Here is an 18,119-nt window from a genome sequence, read left to right as displayed (position 1 = left end):
TTACCCTGTGCACTGTTTTCTGCCCCTTATTGCAGGGAAAGTGGGAGCCCTATTAGTTCCATGATCAAGAAGACCACGAGAACTCATACTGGCATTCAGCCGATCCACAAGACCTTCTCATGGATTTGAACCGGCGACGTTCCTCGGTGTTGAGGCTTGTGGGGCTGCACTGGAGGCTGTGCTGGTGTGAAGACCCCTATCTGCAGCAGTGGCATCTGTCATAGCGCTCTTTTCTTCTCTCCAAGACCCCGAGACACCCCTGGAGAAGGACACAAGAGGAGAACTCATGGAGAACGCACAGAACTGCCCTCTTCTGTCAGCTTTACACAGGAGTTACAATACTAACTCTTTAAAGGAGTGATACTGTATATCACGTCATTTTGTTAAGGAATTAAATCGGTGTATGGGTTATTTGTTATTTGTTAATTATTATTAATACACACACCCCTGTGTCGGATTCTCTATCCCTAATACTGTTAGGAGGGGCATGATTAAAGTCTTTAATCTTAAAAGGATACATTTACAACACAAATAGAGGCAGCACACTATGATTGTTGCACTATTATTCTGGAAAAAAGTAAGTAGCGGGGTTCCAAAAAATATAGCGTTATACGTCCCCACGTGATGCTACAACTGTTAAATAACGTAGCTGTAATTTATTTTTTCATTGTTAACATCTGGACAACTTTTTACACTTAGAACTTTAAAGTTTGTTTCAAAGCTTTTTTTTTTAAATGTCTGCTCTAGAGCACTGGGGTTTGAGATCTGTTCTCTAAATCACTGCAGGTGCTCTGGCTTTTCTGTTCCGAACCACGTCATGGATCGTTATTGATATATTAAAAGTTGCCAGGATGTTAACAATGAAAAGAAGAATTACAGGTACATTATTTAAACAGTTGTAGCAAAACGTGGGCACGTGTAATGCTACATTGTTCTGGACCCCGCTACTTACTCTTTAATGTGCTGTGCTAAAGGTGTGGCAACATGAGCCGCTACTACAGTTTATTTGTAAACTACATTAGATGTGCTTCGCTTTTTGGCTACTCATCATTGTGAACTTCAGATCAATTAATTTGTAAAGAAAGTCTGTAACCGTGTGACAGGATGCCTTCAGTGATGACATCAGAGCAGAAACACAGACTCAGGAAGTAGCGGGTGAAAGCTCAAATGCTACGGCGTTCAGCTTCTTTTATTAAATAGTAAAACAAAAACAAAACACTTAAACAGAGCGTCACAAGTGACAAATTTTAATGGGTTCCTGGGTGTTTATTTTGTATATTTTAAATTGTGTGGAATCTGCTCGTCTTAAACCCCTGCTGTTTTTTTTGCTGTGCTGATTCATGGACGGGGTGCTGTTCTGCCTAGCAACAGGAAGCCCCGTCTGGTTAGTGCCACGGCCAATGGCCCTCCAGGTGGGACTATATAAGGTAGGGAGTTGAGACAGGAAGTAGAGATGTGGAGGCAGGAAACAGAACACTGGACTGGACTGGACTGGACTGGACTACAGGAGTGCGTGCACGCAGAAGTGCGTAGCCTTGGAGGAATCATCTTGGGAAATCAACTGTTTGCAAGATTATTTTTCTTCTGGCTGGAATGCTGCTGAGGGAACTGGCCAGAATTTCAATCATTGGATCCAACGGGTTTGGAAAAATTATTTTTTTTAATCTTTTTGGTGCGGGACAGTATAGGACGGAAGGCTGTAATTTGTGGCTGTTATATGTGATAACCAATATAGCTATCTTATCTAAACAAAGTAAAAACAAAAGGGATTCACATTCATGGTTTTTTTTGTTACTTTATTGTTGATTTAATTTGGACACTAATTTTTTCTGTTTTGTTTTGTTCACTTGCTTTGGTTATTGGACTGTTTTTAGAACAAGATACAGGTTATTGGTTGGTGTCCCAGCTTCTGGACACCAGGACTTTTCTCCCCACGGATCTCGGAGAGGGGTTATATTTTGAATTCTACCTGCGCTGAAAGAAATAAGAAAGGATTACTTGTGTTATCGTTTACACAGACGGACAAAATCCTAGTCTTTTTTTATTGCAGAAAAAAAATAAAACTACTTGCCTACGCTGGTTGGCCCCGTACCACCCTTCTGTGTGTATTCGAGGCCTACGGTGTGTTACTTACCTTACCTCCAGATTTTCCAGTCCAGCTTCCAGGTCGGGCGTGGTGGCAGTACACAGAGGATCAGGCGAGGTCCGAGGGTGTGGTAGGAACGTGGGAGAGAGGAGAGAAATGCGAAGTGAAAGACTGGCTGAAGGCAAGTGACCAGAGCTTCTGGGTGGAAGTAGTGATTTACTTTCCTGTGTTTCAGTTCGTGACGCTTCCTCCTGCTTCACTCCTCCTTCCCAGGTGCAACGGGGACAGCGGTGGACGGAGGGACGGGATGAGCGCCAGGGAGCATGGAAAGAGTGAAACACGAAGTGAAAGACTGGCCGAAGGGAAGTGACCAGAACTCTGAGGACGGGGTGCAATTTACATACCTGTGGTACAGTTCCTGACGGCCCCTTTTTCTTTACCCCGCTTTCTGGTCGCAGGTTCTTCGGGGTGGTGGTCGATCAACCGGGAGAGGTCCAGCAGAGAGCGGCTGTCCTACCAGCGACGAAGTCCGATTACGGACCAAGCGAGTTGGAGGGGGGAGACCCCAGGAGCATGGGATTTACCCCCGGACAATTTCTTTCTGTTTTGTCCCATCTTTGTGTTACATCTGTAACTGTGGTGTTTTATGTGGAACTTGTTTTTATGTTTTTCTCAGAGTCAGTGACCGACAGGAGGGGATTGCCTTAGTGTGCTGTGGATTTTTACTTATTTTCTGTTCGGTTTTTGGCATTCCCTAGTGTGGTCCTTTTTTTGATTTTAGTCTAGCGATCTTTTTTTGTACCGTGTTTTTAGTACCCTGTCGAGAACAATATAATTTGTTTTACCCGATACGGTTTCATTGTGTGTGTGTGTGTGGGAACCTGGGGATAAAAGAACCTGAACGGGAGAGTATAATTATCATTCGGTTACTAAAGGTCCTTGCCTTATTAAAAACAAGGTGGCGTAGTCGTCAGCTATATAGGTATTATCGTCAAGGTTATCTCGGGTCACACCACCCGTGACACAAAACACCAAACAAAAAGGCACAAGCACCAAACAAATAAACACAAGTATTGTGCTGGTGAAAACCAGCACACTTAACAGTTGTTTTTTCCACTCTGCTTGCCATACTCTCCCCGAGGGTAGAGAGTTGGAGGTTTATGTACAGTGACTATCTCCCGATTAGCAACAATTAATCAATGAATTAACTCGGGAGATGGTCTCCGTCTGCACGAGTTTAATAAGGATGCGTGACTGTCAGCTAGCTAAATAAATCACTAGCTGATCACGCATCCTCACGAGGTTTTAAAAATACAAAACTAACAAATACGCGGCGCTTTTATCCGCGCCACAAACAATACAAATAAAACAGTGCACAAATACAGTGGCTCTCAAAAGTATTCACCCCTCTTGGATTTTTCCACATTTTATTGTGTTACAACATGGAATCAAAATGGATTTAATTAGGAGTTTTTGCCACTGATCAATACAAAAAAAAGTCCATAATGTCAAAGTGAAAAATAAGATCTACAAATTGTTCTAAATTACAAATACAAAACAGAGAATTGATTGCATAAGTATTCAGCCCCTTTGCTATGACACACCTAAATATGCTCTGGTGCAACCAATTGTCTTTCGAAGTCACATTAGTTGAATGGAGTCCACCTGTGTGCAATTAAGGTGTTTCGCATGATTTCAGGTTAAATATACCTGTCTCTGGGAGGTCCCACAGTTGGTTAGTACATTTCCTAACAGAAACTACATCATGAAGATGAAGGAACATTCAAAGCAAATCCAGAAGGTTTTTTCAGTTTAGAATATTTCAAACAGCTTCTGTGAGCTTTATGGAGTATAGCAAGTTGCCCTGCTAGAACTGTGAAGGAAACATAAGATTCTTATCTGGTTTAGAATACGGTACATCTACACACAGTTACTGAAGGGGTTATGGATCAAAGGAAAGGAAGCGAATGGTGAAAGCCACAATTGGTGTTTAATACTTTGATTACCCCTCAGACTGTCTCTTCATTTTAAAACAAACTGGATTTGGCTGCAACACTTTGCGATAGTCTACTGCAGCGCTGGATTCATTTTCCTTGGCCACATGTGTCTGTAGGGCTGCCTTTAACACACTCTGCCTGTATAAGGCACAATCACAAGTCTGAACAGCGGATGAAGCCAAGGCAACCACTTCATCTCAACATGTAGAGTGCAGTTTAAGACAAGTAATAGGATTGCTTTTCAGCACCAAGAATGGAGATTACGTCAGATACGATAAATTAAAATTGTTGTTTTCAGGTAAAGACATTACAAATAGAGTATTGTATTTAAGTTACAGCACTTTGTAGTCTGCGTGCAATTTAATATGCCAGTTGAATATTCAGTTACCCCCTCCTGCTGGGGAAGAAACAAGAACTGAAGTGGATCGTTGTAAGGAGTGCAGCTACAAGGGAGGGTTACAACCTAGAATTGCAAGTTGTTACAGAACATGAAACTCTTGTACTCTCCTATCACCATTTTGATGTTTCTGCTGCCTCTTATCTCTAGGCTATTTCTCCCTACACGGGCAGATTAGCTGTACCCCCGCTCCATTGCCAGAGCTCGCTCCTTCACCGTGGCCCCTCAACCGTGGAACAACTGGCCCATGGATAAGGACTACTCAGTCCCTGACCACCTTCCAGCACCTCCTCACACACCTGTAAAACTTCACAATCCTGGACTACAGCATTCAAGTCTATCACTACTTGCATCACCCTTGTAAAACCAAACTAACCCTGGGAGAAGCACATTGCATGTCTCACTATACAAGAGACGATACCTTGGGTTAAAGGACATAGATCTTTACCAAGCATAGATATTGAGCAACACACCTCCGATAAAAACCCCTTGAACACAAGACCACTGAGCAACTCCATTAGCTCAACAAGGCTTTTATTAATTCTTCAAAACACATTAGGAAGACACAGCGAGCAGTTTGTCACTAGACAGGGAGCGCCTCTTCAGGAACACAGCCAACAGGACAGCACAGGAGAGAGCCAGAGCCACAGCAGAGACTGCCAGCACAGGGACAGAGGAGCCAGAGTCTGAGATGGGAGAGACAGAGGGGTTAACAGGACAACACGGGAGGGAAGCTACACCCATTGAAGACTCAGGAGTAGGGGTTTACATTGGGAATGGAGGATATTGTGGTCCAATGTTGAACCAGCTATAGCAAAAGTCATTCAAGGCGCAGTTTCCCTGTACTGCTAAAAGCACAGAGTCCAACATGCTTACAGGAGTGATGGAACAGTAGAGGACAATGCAGACACATATTAAACAGTCTTTCATTTTAAATGACAAACAGTTACACTCTTGAGATTCGATAAAGCAGAGTAACCCTCCATTGACAGCAAGCTGGTTCAGAGCTCAGTAGCATGGAGAGCGGCACTTACCCTGCACTTCTTCCACAAGCTGCAGGGGGTGGTACAGGGACTCCTTACTGAGCACGACAGCATGGTCTCGGACTACATGAACCACGGTCAGGGGGCCGATGGTGATCTCCTTTACATGCACTTGGGGGTCCTGGCCAGCTACACAGAGGGGGGGGGGGGGGGGGGGGGGAGAAAGACAGGAGGGCAAGGTTAGTGTCATTGAAGCAAAGTAATGCACTGGCGATTGAGCTACGCCACAATGCAACTCCATTGAAGGGGAGCACACATGGTCAAACTCTCCACTGAAAAAGGAAGGCAAAATGAGGTTAGAAATGCTTTAGCACTAGAAAGTTACTGGTCCCCATTTTTCTTCCATTGAATAGAGAGTATCATTGCAAGATTTGCACATGCAGCTGTGGAACACAAGGTGTTGCTGCTTCCTGGTACCCAATCACTTCATATGTTTAAACTCACACCAATGTTCTATCCAATCGACCTACTGCAAAGGTCATCCATTAAATATTACAATGGCAACAAAAGGATTTTGAACCATTGGTTAGAACTCCAAATGCCCCCCCCTCCCCTCCGAGTTCCCATACCCATTTAATGGCAGGTTTGTCCATCATATTGTACACTGGCAGCAAAGGATTAACACCAAATTAATTGGATTTGCCAAGTACAAGCGTTGCAGTATTTATACAGCTTGGTTAGAGTTCCAGTCCTCCGAAAAGGCCTCGCCCAGGCTGGGTGTTCAGACAGTACCTGGATCAAGAGGAGCAGCTCTCTTCTGCAGCCATTTTCCGCTCCAGTTGGGCTGGTTGATCTCGGCAGGAGGAAGAGGGCCTGTGAGGAACCGGGGTGTCCCAGAGCAGGAGCCAGCGTCACAGCACCCACACACTGCAGAGGAGCCGTCCTCAGAGACCCACCTGAAAGAGGGAGGCATGGCATGAGGGGGCAGGATCACAGACAGCTAGGATACAAGGACTGTGCAGAGCCACCGAGATCTACACAACCGCCCCTAAAATCAGTACCTTCAACCAGTGCACATAGGGAGGAGCAAGTATTTCTGCAAGAGGATATCAAACTTGCTATGAAGAGGTCGGTAGGAAGCCAATAAATGCAAGTGTTCACACAGGTTCTAGCAGAGGCATGGGCAGGGAAAGGGACATGAACAACCCTGCTTCTTAAAAGCAGACCGTGGAGGAGGGAAAAATAAAGCCAAAACCCTTCTGACCACCAAGACAGCAATTCTGATTCCAGGCCAAGGCTCCACAAGACATCAGGAGTCTTGCAGCGCTTGTACTTGCCGAGGACAGCTGCAACTGGGCCACAGAGGTAGGCTGCCATGATTGCAGTGGTAAAGTTCATCCCACACATGCTCATCAGGATTGATCTGGGATTGTGCTTAACCTAGACCACGGTCCGAGAGCCAATCACAAACAATAGCATGGTGGAAGGGGACAGGGTCCAGATTAAGAAATCTGTTCAGCAAGGAGGAACTGATCACTCCTGCACTGCAAGAGCTTACCTGTAGGATTGCTTCTGGTAGGAGCAGGCCTTGTTGGAGGCATCAGCTGGTTTGTCAGCATTGACTGCTCTCAGTGTGCAAGTCATGTAGATCTGAAACAAGGGGGAAGGAGTCACAATGGGAATGCAGTTAAACACACCATACAGCAAATCAATGCACCAGGAAAGCACAGGGGTCATTAAAAGTACACTTTGACAAGACAAAGTTAGTGATGGACCCAGGTCTAGCCAAGCCTTACCATGCTCCTGGAATCCCCCTGGAACTTGAAAGCAGCGATGTCAAAGCGCAGCTTGTTCAGAACAGGTCTAGTGAATGAAGAGGAGGAGTCTGGAGACTTGCTATCCATCAGGCAGCTGGGCAAGACAGGAGACAAGCATCAGGAGAGGGTTACACCGCCAACACAGCATTGAAACAGGTTCGATAAAGCAGAGTGCAGCACGAGCCAGTGTGTTTGAAGTAACTCCAGTTCTCACCCAAGCTTGTCCACGACAGCATATCTGGGCTCAGAGTCCTTGTTGTTGCTCAGGGTCGCGATGCAGCTGTCGACGTAGAGCCGTAGCGGCACATGGTTGTCGACGGCAACAGAAGCCTCAACGTGAAGGATGTCACCCAGGTAGATGACATTGGAGACTCTGGGACCACTCCAGTTATCTGGAACAGGAAGCAATGAGTCAGACCAGCATTAAATAAACACCCCCCATACCCAACCCTTTCCTTCATACCATTCATGAGCAGCAAGGAGAAGTCCAGGATTTGCTCTGTAGAGGCTGTTGAAGTGAAGGGCACCCAGGTTGGTTTTATGGGGCTGCTGCTGACATTCCACCTTCTGAAAAATAAAAACCACATCCTTGTAAGTGATATCATGCATCACTGGCATCCTATTTAAGATGACACAGGAATACAAGAAATGTTGTCTTCAATAGAATTGAGGCCAAATCTTATATTACAGCAGCAGAGACTTGAGAACCCTGGTACAAACGAGTGACCAGCAGCAAAGTGATTTAGTGTGAAGTTCAGATACGGCCCCTCAGGTCCCCGTTTGCTTGGTACAGTACCTCGGGTATCTGCATTCAAGGAGAATATCAGCCATATTAACCCTGGTGATGATGCCAACGCTGGCAGGCTTGTAATAGAGATGGTTTGTGTAGCTCAGGAAGTCTGGGAATACCTAGGGAGAGAAGTTGAAAAGTGATCCTTCAATTCTTGATTATTAAATAAAATGTGAAGTGGTCTTGTGCTTTAACACTTTAAGGCACACAAGGAATTGAGCGCTTGTTCAAGCAGTTTGATACACTTGAATGTCACAAGGAAACCGAGAACTTGGACGACAAGCTCCAACCGGTCAGTAAACTGTGAACCCCCATTTCATGCACCTCACTGCAAAATCTTGGAGGAGAAGTGTCAAGAGGTCAATTAGGAATTTAAATTGACAATAGGCCACACAAGCAGTTAGCTTAATGAGAAAGAACCACAGAAATATTAATGCATGACTTCAGAAGTTGTTCAAGATGCCCAATTAATGCACAAAGCAGTCCAACACTGTCACATACCAGCGCCTAAAAGATTAGGGACCAAAACTTGAAATCCACAGACCGAGGTGTTCATGCATGCAAGTATATACACAGCAGAACACACATGACAAGTCTCGAGTTAATGTAATAAATGTGCGCACTACTGTATGCGAGACCTTCACAGTGAAGTGCAAGCAATAAGCTGGGCTACCCACTTATCAGTTCACTATTAGTTACCGCAGTTACAAATGCGATCGACACGCAGGGTTACCTGGAAAGTGCTGCCGCAGTCCTGGAGCTGAATGCTGAACAAAACCGTGTTGGCGACGCTGTCGGAGGAGGTGGCCGAGCAGCCCGCGGACCCCACGCTCAAGTCGGCGCTGTTCACCAGGTAGCCGATCCCAAACAAGTCCCGGTTCACCGTCACGACCATGGCGTCTTTCCTGCAGTCCAGGGTGACCGAATTCAACAGCGACAGGTCAGCTCTCTGCACGGAGAGAGGGGTGGACATCGGCTGAAATACCGCTCTCGGCGCGGTAAACAGCACTGGGTTATAAACCGGCTGATCCGACCAGATCCATCCAAACGCTCCGTGGAGCTGCACAAGTAACATCAAAGCGAGTGAAAGCGCTGTCTGAACACCGCGCGTCCCCATTGTAAACTTTTCAGTTGAGAATCAAACACTGCAGCTGCATACCGATAAGCGCGTAGCAAGCACCTTTATACTCCCCGGAATTAATTAACGTGTTAAACCTGGCTGGGTAATTAAACAATTATACACGGACACGCATTCGGTTACATGAAATCAAGTCTTTAGAAAACGAATGTAGGGCATATTCGGGAACTGAATCAGCAAATTGGTTTTGTGAAAACGACACTTTTCTGTGTTTACATGACTTGGAAAAGATAATCCAATTACAATTCTGATTAATTCAACTGGATAGCCTACATGGATTTTTTTTTTTTTTTCCAAAACATAGCGAGCAGGATCCTCCACCTTTCTTTGAATGATGCCTACACTCTAGAAGTAAAGGCTCTCGTTAGAACCTTGCTTTGCCGCTGTGGGGAGACCTTTTTAGGTGCTTCTAAGAACCTTTCTTACATGGACTCTATATTATCTACTTGGTGACACTCGGTTTTGTCATGTAAGCTATGAAACATGTATTGAAAATAGGAGTTTGCAAAACAATCAGGGGGGCGTGGCCTGGACTGTGCACTGAGTGTGTTAGTTCCCATTACTTGTGTTATCAGGGGGGCGTGGCCTTGACTATGCACTGAGTGTGTTAGTTTTCATTGCTTGTGTTATCAGGGGGGCGTGGCCTGGACTGTGCACTGAGTGTGTTAGTTTTCATTGCTTGTGTTATCAGGGGGGCGTGGCCTGGACTGTGCTCTGAGTGTGTTAGTTCTCATTGCTTGTGTTATCAGGGGGGCGTGGCCTGGACTGTGCACTGAGTGTGTTAGTTCTCATTGCTTGTGTTATCAGGGGGCGTGGCCTGGACTGTGCACTGAGTGTGTTAGTTCTCATTGCTTGTGTTATCAGGGGGCGTGGCCTGGACTGTGCACTGAGTGTGTTAGTTCTCATTGTTTGTGATATCAGGGGGGCGTGGCCTGGACTGTGCACTGAGTGTGTTAGTTCTCATTGCTTGTGTTATCAGGGGGGCGTGGCCTGGACTGTGCACTGAGTGTGTTAGTTCTCATTGCTTGTTTTATGTCTGTATTATGCTGGTAGGTGACGTATACGCTCCTTGCAAGGGAGCCGGCTCTTTTGTACAGCGATATCGGCGCTATGCTTCAGTGCGAGAGATCCCAGGTTTGCGCCCGCCCTCCATTTGTGTGTGGATTGCCTTGCTTTGTGTGATGCGCCTGCCTGCGAGATCCAAGATTACTAATATATATATATATATATATATATATATATATATATATATATATATATATATATATATATATATATTGTAGCATCAAAATAAACTTATCACTGTTATAACACATTCATTTTCGAAAAAAAAATCACTCGACCATGACACGCTTGAGTGACTATGACTGAAGCATATTCACTTAATCACCTAATTAGTGAGACAGTTGATTGGACGCTGGATATGGAGTGATTTCAGCTGTTGAATTGCAAGCTTGAATAAAAGCAATAAAGAAAATCACAGAAAAAGAGCAGCGCCTTCGTGCAATCGGCATGTTGGAGGCTGGATTAGGGAAGCGTACTGTGACTCGCCGTCTTCGGTGCTCGCAGCCAGCAATTTCAAACCTGGCGAGACGGTATAACCAGACACACTCTGTCAATGACAGGCCACGAACTGGGAGATCAAGAGTCCCAACACCTGCCCAAGATCGACAGATCATTTTACAGCATCTTCGGGATGTCAATTGTTAATCAACACAATAAAAATTCACTGCACCTGCTCTAAAACAGAGTTTGTCATTGAATTTTATCCAAATAGAAGTGATACGTTTCATTTGATGCTCAGATATAACTGATACGTTTCATTTGATATGAGAGAGAGAGAGAGAGAGAGAGAGAGAGAGAGAGAGAGAGAGAGAGAGAGAGAGAGAGAGAGAGAGAGAGAGAGAGAGAGAGAGAGAGAGAGAGAGAGAGAGAGAGAGAGAGAGAGAGAGAGAGAGAGAGAGAGAGAGAGAGAGAGAGAGAGAGATTGATTCCTGCATTATTCCTAATGTTTGTTCACATTGCGAAACGGCCAGGACGGCGGATAGCTCATATACTCTCTGATGAAAAGACATTGGTTATTGAATGGAGCCCGGATTAAGAAGGTGCAGAAACGATATTGTGCTCATTTCAAATGAAAAGTGCATGTAATTCAAGTAGGAGACATTGAGGAGCTGTGACACGGACGGGTTGTATGCAGGTCCGGATTCAGAAACTCTCCGATGCCGTGTTTAAATGCTACCGAACGCGTCTGCTCTGGAACAATATGCTGCTTTAAAACGTGTCAGAACTAAAAGTATTTTCTCAAGTTAGGGAAGAGGCGATGTGTAAAACTCTGGGGATGCAAACTGAGCAGGTAGCCAGGACTGTACACCGTAACCAGGGAAACGGGGGACGTCAGGCTGGTGTTTGTGACGTTACATTTTTGTGGGGGTCACGTGTGCTGTAAGGTGGGTGGCAGTTTAGTCTTGTTGAGAGTTTATCGGAAGAGGGACGTATTTTTGCAGTTAAAATTTTCTTTAACAAACAAAAAAAAAAACTTCTTTCTAAATCTTGTTAGATCTGGCATAGAATTGGTTTTCGGACAGTTTTTGGAAGACCACCTGCACTGAATTTCGTTTGGATCCGGAAGAAAGTATCTGTTTGTCTTTTTTGCTTTAATAATCCAACTCTTTAAAAAAAAAAAAAAAAAAAAGGGCATTTATTATTATTTTTTTTAAAAGTATTGAATTGGTGTGGGATAAGAGATAAACATAATACATTTCGACAGTTAATGACTATTAGAATTCCAGACTAAATTTAGGTTTCATCTATTTCTTTATTTATTAATGCTGGTTGATTTGGACAATTTGAACCTGTTTGTGACAGTTTATTAAAGGCAAAAAAGACATCTTAAAGAAAGTGAATCTAGTCATTGCGGATTGCTTGCATTCCTGAATCTTTTGAGCTGAAGTCTGGTTCTGCTCTTCTGGAATACAAGGTAGGGATTCATTTTCACAATAATCTTTAGCTCTCTGATCAAGACCAGTTACATATTAAATTATAAAAGTCTATGAGTGATGTTAAATAATATGAGGAACCACACAATTCTTAAGTACTGTGGTATGTGATGTAGTGAATCTTTGTATACATTTATGAGAAGTCAAGGCTATGTGTTTAAAAAACGTCATACAAAAATATATAGTCATTTTAAACAGTCTGCTTTATTCACAGTGACATGTGATGTCACTGTACCATGCTGTGAGTGAAATACATGGACCTCACAAAGCAGGGGTAATACTTGATAATACTTACCCACTTTTAGGATACTGACATCTAACTGGTTGAACTTTGCAGTGACATCATTGCTTTATGTTGCTGTTCCATGATGCTATTGGTGGAATAAAATGACAGCACAAGACTGTTCTAGATAACTCCTATAAGTAATTGTCCTGGTCACCTCGTTACAAAAAGGATATTGCTGCTCTAGAAAGAGTGCAAAGAAGAGCAACCAGAATTCTCCCATGTCTAAAAGGCATGTCGTATGCAGACACCCTAAAATAATTGAATCTATTCAGTCTTGAACAAAGAGGACTACGCAGTGATCTGATTCAAGCATTCAGAATCCTAAAAGGTATAGACAATGTCGACCCAGGGGACTTTTTTTGACCTAGAAAAAGAAACAAGGACCAGGGGTCACAAATGGAGATTAGATAAAGAGATAATTCTGGTTGCTCTTTTTTGCACTCTTTCTACTTCAGCAATATTCTTTTTGTAACAAGGTGACCAGAACTGAACACAATATTCTAGGTGAGGTCTTACTAATGCATTGTAAAGTTTTAACATTACTTCCCTTGATTTAAATTCAACACTTCTGTCGCAGGTGACGCTGAACTAGTTATTCCATATAGTAAAACATTAGACTCCATTGCATGGAGGATCTCAGTAAGCTACAGTAAATGGTTCATCAAATGAAACAGATTCAGTTATGTTAAGTTTGCTACTGATGATGTGAGGCAGAACAGTAATTGGATACCAGAAAATATGAATAACAGTGAGTTTTGGCCTCCTTCAGTGTTCTGGATGGAAGGCGTACCTCGCAAAGTGACTCTGTGCGAACAAAAGGAAATATATAGAAATAATATTTACAGCTAAACGTGTCCAAGTATCTTATAGGAATGAAGTCAGGCCATGGAAATCCACACCTGTGATGGAGAAACATTGGATCAAGGGACTTCTTGTGGAAACAACTAAGAGCGAAACCTGGTACAGAAGCTGAATCCTGCTGAGAACATATGGATATGCTGAACATGTACTAGGCGATTTTAAATATGGAATGTATTATAAAATGAAGTGTCAAAGATATTAGGAAGGATAAAGAAAGAGTATCCTTGTACCACTAGTAGGTGGCTCTCTTGCTCCATGAAATAGGTCAGTCTACATATGGTTCTAATTAAACATTTAGCAATCTGAGAATTTTTAAAATATATATATAATGAGCGATTTACCACTTGTATATCTTATCTCCAGAAAGCATGACGCTTGATAAAAAGCACCATTCTGGCTAAAGGCTAATCTACAAATTTATGTGAAGAAAAACACAAGATAAGAAGAGACTCTTTATGACCAAAAGTTTAACTAACAATCCAGAGGTCTTGAGAAAAAATCCTGTCTCGGCTGGATTTTGTATGAACAAAGGGAAGGGTCACGCCTAGTTGAATGCAGTTATACTGGCCTATATTTGGATTTAAATCCTAAGAGGGATTCACCAAAATAATATTATAGCAATTGATAAACAGAGGTAAATTAATTGAAAGATTATCTTATAATGAAACAGGTTCAGTGCTAATTGACACTGTTTATAGTTCATAACAGTTATTTCATAAGATTAATAATATGTTTTAAGTATTTGCTATAATGAGAAAACATATTATTTAAAACTGACAAGTATTATTGCTTGTTCACGACTTTGCTGTAGTGATAAGAAGATTAAAACCTGGAGCAGTATTCGATTTACTTAAATGGGAAAATGGTACAAGTTTATTCTTCTTTCTATTGAACAATAAGACTTCTAGACATTATGATATCCATTGAAGTATAGAAGTTAAAAGGTGTTGTGTTATGTTTTTGTGTTAAGTTTGTAATAATATACTATAATGTACCTTGTTATTAATCCACTATACTATTGTCTAATGATGGTAGATGGATTCCTTATAATGTGGTGATTTGAAACTGCTACAGTGAAACCAGGGCATGTCCTTGGGTTCCACTTCAGCAGAGCTGCAAGCCTCATAGAGATGGAGTTAGTGGTTTAGTACTGATAAGTAAATGTCTTGAAATAATATGCACAACTCATGGCTTAATGGACAGGTCATATATCTAATAAAGTGCTTTGCACAGACTTTGACCTTGGAAAAAACAAGAGACTGTGGAAACTGCTAGCAGTAACATATTCTCAGAGAGGTACAGGTCAGAGCCTGGTCAGTGCATCTCTTAATGGATAAATAATTGTAATGAAAACTATTACCACTTAAACTTAGTGAAACTAAATGACTTGAATATTGTATGAGACAAACTTGTGTCAAACACTCTGTTAGACAATGGTATATGGAATCAAAACTGACTCATTAACAAAATGATGAAACAATATGAAGTTAAAAGAAACACATACCTTTAATTTACCATAATATAATCACTTAGAAGATGATGTCACATATTAAGAACAGCTCTCATATATAACACATATAAAATTAGTGTTTTGCATGCAGTAGTGTTTTTATATTATAAACCAAGATCCTGGGAACCTTGGATCACTTAGCTTTTCAGATAAAGGAGGGGCTCGGAGGAAAGCAAAGAAAGGAGATCATAAGAGTTGAAACAAACGTGAAGTTTTGAATTTATTGAAGTCCATGACACCTGAAAAGTTAGTCCGGATCTTTTGAAAACTATTATTTGTAAAATGGATAAGAACTGTCCCACCTGATTAATGATTGGATTTAATTGAGGCGTCCCATGTATTCCAATGAGACGAAAAACCTATAAAACTCCAGAGTAATATCAATGGAGTACCACACTCATCCCAGACAGGGCAAGGTGGTCCATCTTTTGCAAACCTACACAATTGAGCTGATTGAATTCAGTTTCATTTGCCTGGTGAAGACAGCCATATCCTTTTACGATTTATATTAAAGGGTAAGCATTAAGCAATTATTATTATTATTTTATCTCACATGTATTGCATGTATTGCCATAAGGGACTCACGCTATGTTTTAGAAATAAGAGAGAGTTTTGTTGAATGTGCTGAAATAGACCATTGGGTACTTTAGGTGACGTGTTCTTGGCCTGCTTGTCGGCCTTGATTAACACATATATACATGTATTAAAGTGTTAACGTTGATATCTGTTAAGACACTGGACTGCCCAGTGTGTCTTTCAGCTGGGGATACGACATAGCCTGTAGCTACTCTATCCAGTATTTAACCGTTAATAAACCGAACGAGTACTGATCATACTCCGATTCGTAAAAAACTTTAAATACACGAGTCTGTCAATTTCTTGAGTTCTATATTAGTCATCTGGGTATACTGCGGGTCCAGAGCACGAACTATATCCCACTAGGAGTAATAACATCTCTGTCCTCCTAACATCTCCCCTGAGATAGGAGTGTATGCTGAGCAAATAAAAAGAGTACGTAAAGAAATCTGACCACGCGGATTTCGTGACACTTCTCACAATATAGTTTGACCCTAGCAGTCTTTTATCAAATCCTAAAACTGAAATGAAAAATGTTGTGGTTCTCTTTGATCCTGTTTTATCATTTGAGTCTCATATTAGGGAAGTTTCTAAAATATCTTTCTATCACTTGAGAAACATAGCCAAACTGAGACCTATTATCTGATGCTGAGAGACTAACACATGCCTTTATTTCTTCAAGAATTGATTACTGTAATGCACTCCTCTCTGGCATCCCAAAACGTGTGGTGTCCCGCCTACAGCTTGTTTAGAATACCGCTGCTAGAATTTTGATTAAAGCCACAAAATATGATCATATCACCCCCATTTTAGCTTCCTTGCACTGTCTCCCTGTACAATATAGAATTGATTTTTAAAATCTTATTATTGAGCTAGCTATCTGCAGGAGCTACTGACCGCGTATCTCCCAAATCACACTCTTAGATCACAGGAAGTGGGGCTGCTCATTGTTCCTAGGGTCAATAAAATCAATACGGGAGGTAGGGCTTTTTCTTTTTCAGAATCCTGAAAGGTATTGACAATGTCGACCCAGGGGACTTTTTCGACCTGCAAAAAGAAACAAGGACCAGGGGTCACACATGGAGATTAGATAAAGGGGCATTCAGAACAGAAAATAGGAGGCACTTTTTTACACAGAGAATTGTGAGGGTCTGGAACCAACTCCCCAGTAATGTTGTTGAATCTGACACCCTGGGATCCTTGAAGAAGCTGCTTGATGAGATTCTGACCGTGTATCTCCCAAATCACACTCTTAGATCACAGGAAGCGGGGCTGCTCGTTGTTCCCAGGGTCAATAAAATCAATACGGGAGGCAGGGCTTTTTCTTTTAAAGCCCCTAAACTATGGATTGCTCTTCCTCCATGTGTTAGGGAAGCTAGGTCTGTGGGTAGTTTTAAGTCTAAACTTAAAACACATTTTTATAAAATGGCATTTTTATCTTACTGGTTTTAATGCAACATAATTGCTAGCTTTTAATGATTAGTTTATTATTATTATTATTATTATTTGTATATTTTGTATTTTATTGTATTTTTATGTATTTATGTACAGTGCCTTGTGATACTTTGGTATGAAAGGCGCTATATATGAAATAAATAAATAAATATCAGACGCAAATATTGAGTTAAAGTCATTTGCTTTGTAACATACAGCCCTATTTACATAACATTCACTTATGAGTTAAATAAAGACATTTAATAATCTGTTTGGAGAGAGTAAATAATTGTGCATGCATAAAACTCAAGACTGTTAAACTGATCTTGTGTCTTCTGTGTTTTTCCAGATGTCGCATGAGGGACGATGTCCGAAAACAGAGAAGAAGATGAAAGGAGTTGCTGCAGCTCCTGAGGTCAAGGCTGCCTCCTGCTGCACAGTAAGTCAATAGGGATACATTGTATATTCATTCAAAGGTGAAAATAATGCGCTTCTTCTATATGCTTCTTCATGCAGTAGATGAGCTCTTCTGGTTTTAAGAATGTCTTCTTACAGAGTCAGCTTCTGACATGACCTGCCAGGCAGAAGAGTCCCAAACAAAATACTCATATCCGGGTTAATGGTTAGAAATGTGCCCTTACTGAATATGAATATATTTAGTGTATTACCACGCTGGATAAGTACTGGTCCTTTGTGAGCTCGAGCTCCTTAAGAGTGCCCCACTGTGGTACAAGTTTAGTCAGCTCCATTCTGATACAAGGATCCAATCCTGTCTGTTGTTAGATCACTGTGTGTATGACCTGTAGTCTAGTCTATACAATGCTGTCTTTAGGACAAACAAAAACATGATCAGCAATAATTGATTTCTTATACCAGGATGATCCACTGGTAAAATCTGCTTTAATAAGAGGTTACCACTGAAAATGTACAACATAGTGTAGTGAAAGCATAGTAGAGCATATGCAAGCATGGCAAAGCACAGCTGGTAAAATGATGGTAAATTGTCAAAACGATTATAAATTATATATAAAATTAATATACAAAAGTGTTTTACAAGTGTTTAAATGACACTGGGACTTTCTCTTTCTCATAAAAAGCCTAGCTTTCAGGGTCACTCTTTTTCACTCCTGTTTATAAGTTGGTTCAGAGGACTGGGACCCTGTGGAAGTCGACCTGCTACTGGAAGAGCTGCGAGACATCCCAGTGATACCTGAGAAGAAGGGAAAGGGCAACAAAGTGTCTGGG

At 41.9% G+C, this 18,119-nt stretch overlaps 1 protein-coding gene across 1 annotated transcript; it reads right to left on the bottom strand.

The window, feature by feature from the left end:
• Positions 1-4,997: 4,997 nt before the first annotated feature.
• LOC117962986 (zona pellucida sperm-binding protein 3-like) lies at positions 4,998-9,210 on the bottom strand. Its single transcript, XM_059003476.1, has 9 exons — positions 8,804-9,210; positions 8,077-8,189; positions 7,744-7,847; positions 7,495-7,672; positions 7,260-7,374; positions 7,022-7,113; positions 6,256-6,419; positions 5,515-5,652; positions 4,998-5,166 (listed from the first exon to the last, which is right to left on the bottom strand). The coding sequence occupies exons 1-9, from the start codon at positions 9,185-9,187 to the stop codon at positions 5,036-5,038; spliced, it is 1,419 nt and encodes a 472-aa protein (XP_058859459.1). The 5' UTR covers positions 9,188-9,210; the 3' UTR covers positions 4,998-5,035.
• Between the last annotated feature and the right edge of the window lie 8,909 nt (positions 9,211-18,119).

Source organism: Acipenser ruthenus, chromosome 29 (genome assembly GCF_902713425.1).
Source record: "Acipenser ruthenus chromosome 29, fAciRut3.2 maternal haplotype, whole genome shotgun sequence".
Lineage (NCBI taxonomy): Eukaryota > Metazoa > Chordata > Actinopteri > Acipenseriformes > Acipenseridae > Acipenser > Acipenser ruthenus.
The sequence above is the reverse complement of the archived record's forward strand: the minus strand, read 5'-3'. Positions and strand labels throughout refer to the sequence as shown.